The 13,360-nt window shown below is 43.2% G+C and overlaps 2 protein-coding genes across 2 annotated transcripts; one reads left to right on the plus strand and one right to left on the minus strand.

The window, feature by feature from the left end:
• Window positions 1–3,708: 3,708 nt before the first annotated feature.
• On the minus strand, window positions 3,709–4,126 carry LOC117516789 (histone H2B 1/2-like). Its single transcript, XM_034177645.1, has one exon. It carries the CDS (start codon window positions 4,124–4,126, stop codon window positions 3,755–3,757), a length of 372 nt encoding a protein of 123 aa, XP_034033536.1. The 3' UTR covers window positions 3,709–3,754.
• Window positions 4,127–9,666: 5,540 nt separating this feature from the next.
• ins (preproinsulin) lies at window positions 9,667–11,447 on the plus strand. The gene is made up of 3 exons (XM_034177646.1): window positions 9,667–9,787; window positions 10,324–10,518; window positions 11,201–11,447. Exons 2-3 carry the CDS (start codon window positions 10,335–10,337, stop codon window positions 11,368–11,370), a joined length of 354 nt encoding a protein of 117 aa, XP_034033537.1. The 5' UTR covers window positions 9,667–9,787; window positions 10,324–10,334; the 3' UTR covers window positions 11,371–11,447.
• The last annotated feature ends 1,913 nt before the right edge of the window (window positions 11,448–13,360 follow it).

Genomic DNA, 13,360 nt, shown 5'->3' on the forward strand with positions numbered 1-13,360 from the left:
TGATTTGGCGCTATATAAAAAAATTGATTGATTGATTGATACATACTTACAATTTTTTCCTTTTTTTTCTTTTATGCTCTGGACATACTTTTTTCATTCTGTTATTAGGGTGGCATGGGGGCTTAGTTAGCACTGGTGCCTCACAGCAAGATGGTTGTGGGGTCGCTTCCCACCCGTTCTACGTGGAGTTTGCATGTTCTTCCCGTGTCTCTGTGGGTTTCCTCCTACAATCAAAAACATGCTTATTTAGTGTAATTTCCCCCAGGCTCTTTTATGGAAGATTCTGCCCCTTACCAAAAACCAAACCATTCTATTCCTCATTTTGGATTTAGTAAAGGTCACAATGAAAACTGGACCGGGACCCTCACAGACAGTGTCCATCTTGTGAAAGCACACGAAGTAGCTTGTACAACACTTTTATACAGTGTGGGTGTTAACAGTGAGCGTAGTTTAGTCTCACATTTCTTTATTTCTTCATTACTGGCTCACACCTACAGGGCGAGCACTCCCTGTATCTAAAACTTAGACATAAATGATGGAGGTAAAACTTAACCTATTTCTCAGAACTTTCAAACAAATAACACAGACAAATACTTGATAGCTAACATAAAATAAAGAATTAGCACAGACATTATCTAACATTAGGGTCTGCTCCTTTCTCTGCCCCTGACCTAGCAGGTCAGCATCTCTACATCTGGAGTTGGTCCCGGGTGCTGGACTGTGGCTGCACACTGCCCCTACTGGTTGGATGGTTAAATGCAGAGGACAAATTTTGATGTGTATATATGTTATATATGTAAAATGACAATAAAGGCTCTATTCTAAATTTTACTCAGGTTTATATTTGCACTGAAAGGCTGCACCTTACCTTTTGTTGTACCTGTTACAATGACAATAAATAATCTGTATCTGTGGTTGGTTTGAATTTTCAAGGTTCTGCTGTTTGATTTAGGAATGTAACTCACCCTTCTTCACTTTTTCAATTAAAAAATATGTCAATAAGATAATCAAATTTAATTTGTTTAAGTGTAGCTGCTGTCAAACTTCAAGAAGAAGGGGAACTTGTGTTTTGTTCCACATGTTCAGGGGATATAGTTAACTGGTGCACATTATGAGCCACATGAGGAGAAGGTGTCTCGCAGTTTTACTGGGTGTCTGGTGTTGAGAGGAAGCTGTGTATTTTGTGTAAGTTCTCCATATTTTTGTGAGCTAATTTGTGTTTTTATGTTTCTCTGTCAGTCTTGATGACATTATAGGAGCATTATTTGTTCATGTAAAGGCATGTTGGCCAAAATAAATCTGTTAAAACTCAAGAATGATGCTGAGCCTTGATTAAACTCAGAAGGAGTAACAAGTTTCTGTGATTGAGAATGTTGAGCTCGTTAGAAATGCTGTATTATATTTGCAATATGTCTAGCTGTTTGGATTGTCAAATTATAAGGAGTATAAAAACAAATAGAATCATCATCATCAAAACAACATCGACAGTGGGCGCCGTTCTTCCTCTCCTGCTCTCTGCCTCCGCTGTGCTTATTAAGTCTGGGGGCTCGTTAACGAGCTCGTTAACCGCCCGTGTCTGCTTTGCAGCCAGTGTGCCAGATTCAGCGCACAACACCGGCATCACCTCTCTGTCTACTGAATGGAGCTGCAGCACACTTGGCACAAGTCCTGAGATTACGCTCGCTGTTTTAATGCGAAGCAGCCGGTACACCTGTTGCTGCAAGGACAGACTTCTTGCGGCAAAATCCACAGCACCGCACGTCTTGGCAATCGGAGCCCCAGAGCTCCATGGACGCTGAGAGAGGTTTATATATTTTTAATGACTGGGATTCTTTGCGGGTCTCGCCTCAATATCCCGCGATGGTACCGGAGGCGAAAGACAGTAGATTTTCATTGCGACACCACTCAATCAAACGGGCGTATGAAAAAGTCCCCCAAAATAATTTTCAAGCACAAATAAAAGAAATGTGTACTCAAACGTACCGCAAGACAATATGAAGTTTTAAAAAAAAAGTAGATCCTTCCGTATAAGACAAGAAAAAGGTGCAGATGCAAACTGACGTAAATCCACAAATTACAGTTGGTGCAACGCATGCTGGGAGAGGGTCTTGTCCGTGACGTCTCGGCAGCGTCCATGATGAGAGGGACAATTTGTGGAGGGCTAAATGTTAGCTGTAAATTTGTCATCTTCAAATGAAGATTTCTCCGTTGAATGACAGATCTGGGCTTGCAGATTTACTTTCAGAAGGATCTTATGTGTAAATGTAAGTCATTTTTTGTTCAAAAAAATCTGACTGCATTTTTTTCAATGCAGGTCTCCTTTAAATATGAAAAAGTATCAGTGATACTGGGCCTGTATTTACTTGGTATCAGATCAATACCAAAATTCCCGGTATCACCCACCTGTATTGTACTGGTTTAAATTTTATCACGCTGGGTTTTCTATATCACTAGTAATGAAGATGCATATATTGTTCCAGTGAATCAGATCTTAAACAAGCAGCAACCTCAAAGACATTTGACATACACTCAACAAAAATATAAACGCAACACTTTTGGTTTTGCTCCCATTTTGTATGAGATGAACTCAAAGATCTAAAACTTTTTCCACATACACAATATCACCATTTCCCTCAAATATTGTTCACAAACCAGTCTAAATCTGTGATAGTGAGCACTTCTCCTTTGCTGAGATAATCCATCCCACCTCACAGGTGTGCCATATCAAGATGCTGATTAGACACCATGATTATTGCACAGGTGTGCCTTAGACTGCCCACAATAAAAGGCCACTCTGAAAGGTGCAGTTTTATCACACAGCACAATGCCACAGATGTCGCAAGATTTGAGGGAGCGTGCAATTGGCATGCTGATAGCAGGAATGTCAACCAGAGCTGTTGCTTGTGTATTGAATGTTCATTTCTCTACCATAAGCCGTCTCCAAAGGCGTTTCAGAGAATTTGGCAGTACATCCAACCAGCCTCACAACTGCAGACCACGTGTAACCACACCAGCCCAGGACCTCCACATCCAGCATGTTCACCTCCAAGATCGTCTGAGACCAGCCACTCGGACAGCTGCTGAAACAATCGGTTTGCATAACCAAAGAATTTCTGCACAAACTGTCAGAAACCGTCTCTGGGAAGCTCATCTGCATGCTCGTCGTCCTCATCGGGGTCTCGACCTGACTCCAGTTCGTCGTCGTAACCGACTTGAGTGGGCAAATGCTCACATTCGCTGGCATTTGGCACATTGGAGAGGTGTTCTCTTCACGGATGATGCGAAGGAGATGTGTTGCACAGCATGAGGCAAATGGGGGTCACACCAGATACTGACTGGTATCCCCCCCCAATAAAACAAAACTGCACCTTCCAGAGTGGCCTTTTATTGTGGACAGTCGAAGGCACACCTGTGCACTAATCATGGTGTCTAATCAGCATCTTGATATGGCACACCTGTGAGGTGGGATGGATTATCTCAGCAAAGGAGAAGTGCTCACTATCACAGATTTAGACTGGTTTGTGAACATTGTTTGAGGGAAATGGTGATATTGTGTATGTGGAAAAAGTTTTAGATCTTTGAGTTCATCGCATACAAAATGGGAGCAAAACCAAAAGTGTTGCATTTATATTTTTGTTGAGTATATGAATAAACTTAACATTTGTAGTTAGTTTTTCTAAATCGAGGACACTTTGCTGTTCGGTTGCGTGTGTGGCTCTTAAAAGAGCCGTTGTGTTGCCGCACAAGCAGCTGTTCACTTGGAGCTGGTGTACTTGGTCACGGCCTTGGTGCCCTCGGACACGGCGTGCTTGGCCAGCTCACCGGGCAGCAGCAGGCGGACGGCGGTCTGAATCTCTCTGGAACTGATAGTGGAGCGCTTGTTGTAGTGAGCCAGACGAGACGCCTCACTGGCGATGCGCTCGAAGATGTCGTTGACGAACGAGTTCATGATGCTCATAGCCTTGGAAGAGATCCCGGTGTCGGGGTGGACCTGCTTCAGCACCTTGTACACGTAGATGGCATAACTCTCCTTCCTCCGCTTCACCCTCCTCTTGCCGCTCTTTGAGCTGCTTTTCGGCGCCGCTTTCTTGGCTCCTTTCTTCGGTGCTGTTTTAGTCTCAGGCATAGTTGCTTTGCAGTCCAATAAACCGCTCTGTGGAGAACCACTCTTCTTATACACACTGTATGCAAATTACACTGTTCTAATCCGCGTATGTGATTGGGCGAGCTGCTCCCGCTGCAGGCGGGTTTTACATTACTTTGAAATTCATTTTTTTTTTAACCGGTTTGATTCACGCGCTAAGTCAGTTTGTTTTGCATTGTATACTGTATAAAGGCACGAGGAAGAGATAAATTCTTTTTTTGTTTGTTTTGTTTATTCGGCCGAAAGGGGAGGTGATGGTGTCGTGGTTAAGCGCTGGGCTTCAGACCAGAGGATCCTTGGTTCAAAAACCCAGCCTGAACGGAAAATCACTAAGGGTCCTTAGTGAGCGCCTTGCAGGGCAGCACTCTGACATCGGTGTGTGTGTGTGTGTGTGTGTGTGTGTGTGTGTGTGTGTGTGTGTGTGTTTGTGTGAATGTGAGGCATAATTGTAAAGCGCTTTGAGTGTCTGATATAGATGGAAAAGCCCTATATAAATGCAGTTCATTTACCATTTACACCAATCTGGCACTCGTAAATGGGCGTGGCCCTTTACCTATTGTTACGGATACATATATGTATAAAGTCCTTAGGTCTGTCCACCGTAAATCTAAAGAGTTGCTTCAGATTAACCAAGATAATAGCATATGCATTTAATTAAACAGCGTAGATAAAATTTGAACAAAAGTCACAGAGATCTAAAATATTTACAGAATAACAGAATAAAAATAACTAAACTGGTATAAAATAGACGATACATTTTGCACAAGACTTTATCACTGGGGAGAGAATTTTCGTGTTGTCGCTAAAAGAGGCTCTTATACTCTATGCAAATTTAGGTGTGCTGATCCACGCATGTGATTGGTTGAGCTACTTCAGTCTCTGTTTTCAAATTTCCCGCGGGCGGTCTTTACGCTGCTGAAACTTCAAATTTTAACGGCTTTATTTGAAAACAGACTCAAAATGACTGATATTTTCTTTCTTGTTTATTTTATTTCATAATTTAACTGAATCTGTATGAAGGTAAAACAAAGCAGAAATACATTCATATGCATGCTTCAACAAAGTATTGTAAATACAATAACAAAACAAGAGCAATCAGAGATTTCTGACATCCACCAAGAATTGACCAGGGCTCAAAATAAAAGATATGTGATTCACATTGTGAGCCAGACTTTACCTGGACTTGGATTCCACAACAAAATGCAATAATTGTATACTGACTGAGAATGATCTGACTGATCAAGAATCTGATATTTAATTCACAAGCTGAAACAAAGTAGTGTCTTCCTGATCTTGGTTTTACATTGTGATGTTGTAACTTTCTGCTGCACAACCTGCATATTGATCTGGATCACTCCCAACAAATCCTGAGTCAGAATCCGGATCCAGACCACCTCCAAAATTCAGTGGATTCTTCCATGCTCTAATATCTATCTGTGTTGCAAATTTGGTGAGAATCTGTGACGTAGTTTTGACATAATCCTTCAAAGCCTAAATAAAGTGTCTTTTCTTTTAAATAAAGTCTACAGAGAGATATCCGGATCCAGATCTAGATACCTCCAAAATTTAATGGAGTCTTCTGAGGCCAAACACCAATGTGTGGTGAAAATTTGGTGAAAATACTTTAAGTAGTTTTGACGTAATCCTTCAAAGCCTATATAAAGTGAAATCTTGATCCAGAATCTGGATCACCTATAAAATTCAGTGGAGTCTTCCATGGCTTAATATCTATCTGTGGTGAAAATTTGGTGAGAATCTGTGAAATAGTTTGACGTAATCCTGCTAACAGACAGACAAATTAATACATGAATAAATTAATGCCAATTATTTTATTCTGTCCTTGGCGGATGCAATAAAGTTAAATATCATATGAATATACAAAATGTGGAGCGACTTGACCTGACCCTAAACACCAAGTTAGGTTGTTCTTTTTGGCTCCCTGGTGTTTTATTATATTTGATTTTACAGTGTCACTGTAGCGTCACCTTCTTTCATAAAGTGACATTAAAAACTCAGTTAAGCCAAACAAGCTCAAGTCATCCAAACACAAGGTAGCAAGACGGGTCACGCAGTAAAGCTCTGGACAAGGGTTGCCACCTTTCAGAAATTAAAATAAAGGGCGCCCACCACGGCTCCTCAGGGCCACGACCACCACCCAAGGACTGCTATATTTATCCATCCATCCATTTTCTTCCACGCTGGAGGGACTACATCTCTCGGCTGGCTTGGGAACGCCTTGGGGTTCCTCCGGAGGAGCTGCTATATTTAATTTTGAAAATTAAATGGAGTAAGCGGGTCAATAAAATAGATGGATGGATGAAGTAGGATGTTTTGTGTATGTCTTCCACCACATTAAGAGTTGTTAGAACATTGCAGCTTTCAGTGTGTCAAAGCTTAAAGTTACTGGAAAGCTGTAATAGCTGCATAAATCTCATTAATCAACACACAGTAAACAGAAACCAGCTCTATATTTTGGGTTATTGGCTCTTACGCCTTTGTGTTGTTGATGATGATTGGGTTTTAGCCACAGAAGCCCGGCTTCGGCCCTGCCTCTTCAGGGCGTGCACCACATCCATGGCGGTCACTGTCTTCCTCTTAGCATGCTCGGTGTAGGTGACGGCATCACGGATCACGTTCTCCAGGAAGACCTTCAGCACTGGTGGTTGTGAGGGACAATAAGGGGAGGTGATGGTCTTGTGGTTAAGCATTGGGCTTCAGACCAGAGGATCCTCAGTTCAAATCCCAGCCTGACTGGAAAATCACAAAGGGCCCTTGGGCAAGGTCTTTAATCCCCTAGTTGCTCCCGGTGTCTAGTGGGTGCCTTGCATGGCAGCACCCTCACATCGGGGTGAATGTGAGGCGTTAATATAAAGTGCTATATAAATGCAGTCCATTTACCAATTACTATAAGGAGGCTTGGTTGAACTATGTGGAAGAGCACAGTATAGGCGATTGCATACCCACCATGTTGGATTTTTGTCACGCAGGAGATTGTGGGAAATGTGTGCCTGCTGCGGATACACAGACACACTCAGAACGTAACAGCCTCAGAGTGCCAGGGGGTTACTTGTTGTGTCACTGGATGCTCCAATAACCATTTCAGGGATAAACGTGAACTTCTATGTTGTTCCTAAGAATGTATCTCTTAGAAACAACTGGATTCACAACATCAGGAGAAAAGTTTAGAAAGTTTAGGAAGTTCAACTCACCGAGTCTGCAGCAGCCAGAAAACTTACATTACTTATATCTCCATATACATTTCTACATGCTTTACTTTTTCTTGTCAACCCTTTTAATATTATTATATTTAAGTAAATATTGGAGGAGTGGGGTACAATTAGTTATACCTAACAGCTAATGTTAGCTTATCTAACCGTCGTTAGCAACGTTCATCATAGCTTACAAAATAGTTGGTTCCTTTGTGTTTGATAACAATCTTCTCCTGTGATGTCTTATCCTTCTTATGTCTTATTACTTATATATTATATATACCTTTTTCTTGAGCTGCTTGGGTGGGTAGGGAGAGTTCCCATGGGATAAAAAAGCTTTTTAACCTACCATCCCTGGTTCTCAAGACCGGGCACCTAAGTGGCTCTACTCTACTCTTTTCTACTCTCCTATTTTACGCTTCCTTTTTAGATATTTAGATATACCTTTGTATACTGGCATAGTTCCACCTTAGAATTAGAATATAATATATAAGATATACCTTATTGAATTTTCATGGACACACACCAACAGTTTTTCCACTCAAACCACTTCCATCAAAACCACCAATATACTAGTTTTGTCCACAACTTGTGGTAAAATTGCAGCTGTATTTGACGAGTAAGTTAGTAATATTATGCACTTTAACTATTTTTTTAGTCAAATGGTGAGTTAATAACACCTCCAGGTACATTTTCTGGGCTCAAAATTGGCTTAAAAGTACCTCATCTCTGTTTGTTTACATACATAAACACCAGCAGTAGACGTACAGACTATCCCATAATGCATTGTTCGAGGGCACACTGGCACGTGCAATCCCCCAACTGGAGTGAACCCAGAGATAAAGAACCTTCATTCTCTGAATCCACTTCACTTCCATGATGCCTGTCCTCTGGTTGGACCCAGACGTCCAGTCAGCTGACTAGACTGAGCTGATATCGCTGCATCATCTACTTTATCCTTCAGACTCGAGTCCCATCTCATACGTTGTCCAAGCATTGTGGGTAGCTGGGCGGTGGAGGGTGGAGGAAGGTCCACCTGATAATCTTGTAGGAGTGTCAGATGATGTCTGCTCCATCTCACTCTCAGTATTTCTCTGCCATTCGCAGGTGAAGATATCCGCCTGAATGAGGACTTCCCTTTGGAAGCCGTTTGCCAGCATCTCAGCTACAGTTTGAAGCAGCCGTCTCGATTCCACTCAACTTTACTGACATTTACTCTTAACCACAGCGGTATGAACAGAAGTGAAGATCTGCATGTTGCAGATGACGTGTTTGTACGGTATCTGTCATAATAATCATGACAGAAGAATAACGAGTCATATGACTATAAACTCCACATAAGACTCAAACACATTCAAATTCAAAAGAAAGTAAATTGTGGTCTCAAGTCACTGATGTTAAACAGAACAGGTCTTATACAAACTCAGTCGCTGATTCATGCGGTTCATTCGCGAGCTGAAGCTTCTACATTCTCCGTATTAAAGGACCCGAGTTGGTGCTGAGACGCCCTGTGTGAGGTCTGTCTCACTGCTTAGACAATACAAAATTAATTCAGTCCAACCAGCAAGCAAAGAAGACAGAGTTGCCTCACAACAAGAAGGTCCTTGGTTCAAAGCCCACCAGTGCCCCAGTCTCTCTCTCTATATGTGGAGTTGCATCAAGAAGACCACTTGGTGTAAAACTTGTGCCAAATCAACATGAGGATCTGTACTGGATGTTTGGGAAAAGCCAAAAATAAATGAGTGGAAAACTTGAGGTCAGCAGATTTCGTCCCATTAGAGGCCCTGAAGTCCATCAAGCCGGCGTTTGTCCACAGAGACCATGGAGCAGACGAGTCACTGACTCCCTCTGGATCGGACTCCAGTCCATCACATGCTCCCCAGACCCAGTTACAGCTGGGTGGACAGGGACAGTGCGGGACATGTCCTTCCAATGGACACAGACAGGTGTCCTGAAGGACACACCTGGAGTCTACAGGTTGGTGGTCCAACTCCGATGCCACAGAGCCATGAAACAATGAAATCTTTCATTCTTCCACTTGGTTGATTATTTGTTTTGAGCTGTGTGAAGGTGATGGACGCGATCACTTAGTGTCCACGTGTCCATCACTAATGGACGGAGTGCTTTGCTCAGCAGAAGTGGCTGATGGGTAGTGAGTGCTTGGAGGTGATTGGATCATCTCGCCTCATTACTTCAGTTTGTTTTGTTGATGCAAATGTTTGAAGAGCGCTCAATCAGAAACAGAACCGCAGCACTGACGCCGCCCGTCTTTGCGCTGACACTCAAGAGGGGGCGTGGCCTGCTGCTGCTCCTGGGGTATAAAGAAAGAGGAGGCCCTCTGTTCTTCCTCACACCACTTAGATCTCTGCAGCTCCTGTTCTTCAACACCAGGTTGCTTCATTCATCTCCTCTTCCTCCTCCTCAGCCTCTAAAGGTGAGCTCTCCTCCTCCTTCTGTGTGTCTGCAGGTGAGTTCTTCTAACATTATGACTCTACAGGTGCACCGTCCAACTCCTCCTCCTGCTGTGTCTCCAGCTTTGGACTTTTCATCTACTTTCTCCTCAGGTTTGATGTTCTCCTCTTCCTGCTGTATCTTCTCCTCATCTTCCTTCCTTTCACTTTTTCATTCTTTTGTTATTTTGATGTTTTTTTACACTTTTCTTTTTTAATTACTTTTTTCTTTACTTTGTTGTCTTTATTTGAATGGAATATTTTTCCTACACTTTTTTCTGCATTCGGAGAGTTTGTGTTTTTTTGAAATATAATATTTGAATTGATGGACATTTGAAAGAAGATTTGATATCAATGTGTGCAGATGATGTTTTCCCACAACTTCACCTTAAAAAAAAAGAAAAAAAAAAAGAATCCCAATGAAATATTTTTAATATGGGCACAACATTTGTACATCAGGAAGGGCGTCCAGTGCAAAAGTTGTTCCAAATCGAGATAAATAAGATATATGTATGTTCAGCTCTTGTCCACATGGCTGCACTGTGGCTCCAGTCTCTGTCCCTGCTGGTCTTGCTGGTCGTGTCCTGTCCAGGGTCTCGGGCCATGGCCCCCCCACAGCACCTGTGCGGGTCCCACCTGGTTGATGCCCTCTACCTGGTCTGTGGGGACCGAGGCTTCTTCTACAACCCCAAGAGAGAGGTGGACCCCCTGCTGGGTGAGACACACACACACACACACACACACATACACACCTACCTTAAGGTGTTGTTGCATTGTGACCGATTAAGTAAATTTATTAATAATGGATTTAAATCATTTTTACGGTAGCAAATATCATGTAAACCGTTGGGGGAAGCTGGATCTGAGCAGGATTCGGTGAGGTCTGAATGCAAATGTGGCTAGAATCCGGCTGGCTAGGTGATCATGATGTCATACTTCCTCACCACATTCGTGCGCATTCAGTGTGGCTCCAACGGCAATCACAGCAAACAACTTTCTTTCTCTGAGGTGCATTCTCACCAAGAGAATCTGCCTGGTGAGCTCTGATGTCCAGCTCAAACCGCACACTGCCGCGATGCCTTGTTTTTCAGTTTTGACTAAATTAACAACCGCGCTGCATATTTCTGCATCGGGAACTGTCCTCTCTCCCCCGGTGCGGAATTCGCATCCTGCTCCAGAATTTAGGCCAATCAGAAGCCCAGTCTGAAGCACCAGACCGTTTATCAACAATTCATCTCAGTTTGCCTTATGATGTCACAAAGACAGAGAGAACTCATATGTCAAACTCCTCTTCTGTTGGTTGTCAGAAGTATCATTGAGTTGTAATCATGAATTTTAAAATACTTCACAAATTCTGCCACTAAAGGAAATTAATAACATTTGTAACTGTCTGTCAGGCTTCCTGTCTCCAAAGGGCGATGGTACAAAAGCGGGCACCGGCGGTGAGAACGAGGGGGCAGAGTTTGCTTTCAAGGACCAGATGGAGATGATGGTGAAGCGCGGCATCGTGGAACAGTGCTGCCACAGACCCTGCAACATCTTTGACCTGCAGAGCTACTGCAACTGAACCAGGCCGGATTAGCACCACTTAGCTTGCTGGCTAAACCCGTCTCAGGCGTGACGGAAGCTCTTTGCCTGTAAAGAAAAAAATTGTGAGTTCTGTGAATAAAAATATCATCTTTGATGTGGTGATTGTTTTATGTTCTTGCTTTACTGTTGTCAGAGTGACTAACATCACATGGTTTATTCCCTCTCACACACACACACACACACACACACACACACACACACACACACACACACACACACACACACACACACACACACACACACACACAGCTAGTCTCCACTAACCCCACTGTAGCTAGCTTTCACTAGCACCGCGGCAGCTAGCCTCCACTAGCCCCGCTGTAGTTAGCCTCCACTATCTCCGCTGCAGCTAGCCTCCACTGTCCCCGCTGTAGTTAGCCTCCACTATCCCCGCTGTAGTTAGCCTCCACTATCTCCGCTGCAGCTAGCCTCCACTGTCCCCGCTGTAGTTAGCCTCCACTATCCCCGCTGTAGTTAGCCTCCACTAGCCCCGCTGCAGCTAGCCTCCACTGTCCCCGCTGTAGTTAGCCTCCACTATCCCCGCTGCAGCTAGCCTCCACTGTCCCCGCTGTAGATAGCCTCCACTAGCCCCGCTGCAGCTAGCCTCCACTGTCCCCGCTGTAGTTAGCCTCCACTAGCCCCGCTGCAGCTAGCCTCCACTGTCCCTGCTGTAGCTAGCCTCCACTAGCCCCGCTGCAGCTAAACTCCACTTCCGAGGTTGTCAGCTGTTCTTGGGGTTGAACCTGAAATGGTCAAGTGTTGTAAGTATTTCAGCATTCTGCTTGATGAGAACCCGTCCTTTAAATTGCACATAGATAAACTTGTTTCTAAACTGAAAATGAGCTTTTTTTTTTTTTTTTTAGAAATAAATCATGTTTTTCATTGCAAGTCAGAAAAGATTTGATCACCACAACATTTTTACCCTTGTTGGACTGTGGACTTGGGCCTCATGTACAAAGACTATTATTTGTACAATTACACGAATAAACTATTTAAACAAGCCCCTACATTCGGGAAACCGACTCTCGCTGCAAAATGCGCTGTAATGTTGGAATGTACCTGCTGACATTTGGATGATTGCGGCTCGGCGCAAAGTTGACTGGCACATTTCTGACCGATCAGCCAGCTCATGCTGGAATGACCCGATGCCAGGATGCCCAGCGTGGTCAGCACCTGTGTGGGCACAGACGACCCTCCTCACCGACCGCAGTTCTACACGCAACTCCAGTCACAGTGGCCTTGGTCATCGAAATCAGTTTATGAGCCAGTCATCATCATTTGCAAGTAAATCCTTGTGTTTCCTGAATACACTCTCACATTGGATTGAACCATTTGTAAGGTCCTCGAACAATGCGAACGCAGCCACTGTTAGTGCCATTTTACACATCATTTCGCGTGTGATTTTATATCCACACATATAACTGCAAACACGTGGGTGTGTTAATTGTTCATCAGTGTGTCTCTGATGTGCGCGTCACTCTGATCACTTCATGTTTTCACACTGTTGACGGTTCCCTGCGTCACCTTTATGTGTCCACAGTGGAATAACAGCTGTAGAAACGTGCGTACGCTTCTGGATTTTTGCGTGATGCACCGCACGTTTCCACGCTCATATCACTTTTGTTAAATTTGCACATGGACGTGGAGATGTTTTTGTGTGTACACACTCTTTGTACATGAGGCTCTATGACTGCACTGTGTCATCACACTGTGGTTTTTTTCTGCCGTGTGTGAAGCTGAAACTATGTTTTATTTGTGTTTTGTGTGTTTTCTGTAATTTCTTCTGTTCTGCCCTCTTGGCAAAGTCACTCTTGAAAAAGAGGTTTTAATCTCAATGACTTTTTATCTGGTTAAATAAAGGACAGTGATTGATTGATTGATTGTAAAGTGCTTTATAAATACAGTCAATTTACATTAACTTAACATTCTTAGATTAACCCAGTAATAAACATTTCAAATAAAAAAAG

Source organism: Thalassophryne amazonica, chromosome 9, assembly GCF_902500255.1.
Source record: "Thalassophryne amazonica chromosome 9, fThaAma1.1, whole genome shotgun sequence".
NCBI classification, from domain to species: Eukaryota; Metazoa; Chordata; class Actinopteri; order Batrachoidiformes; family Batrachoididae; genus Thalassophryne; species Thalassophryne amazonica.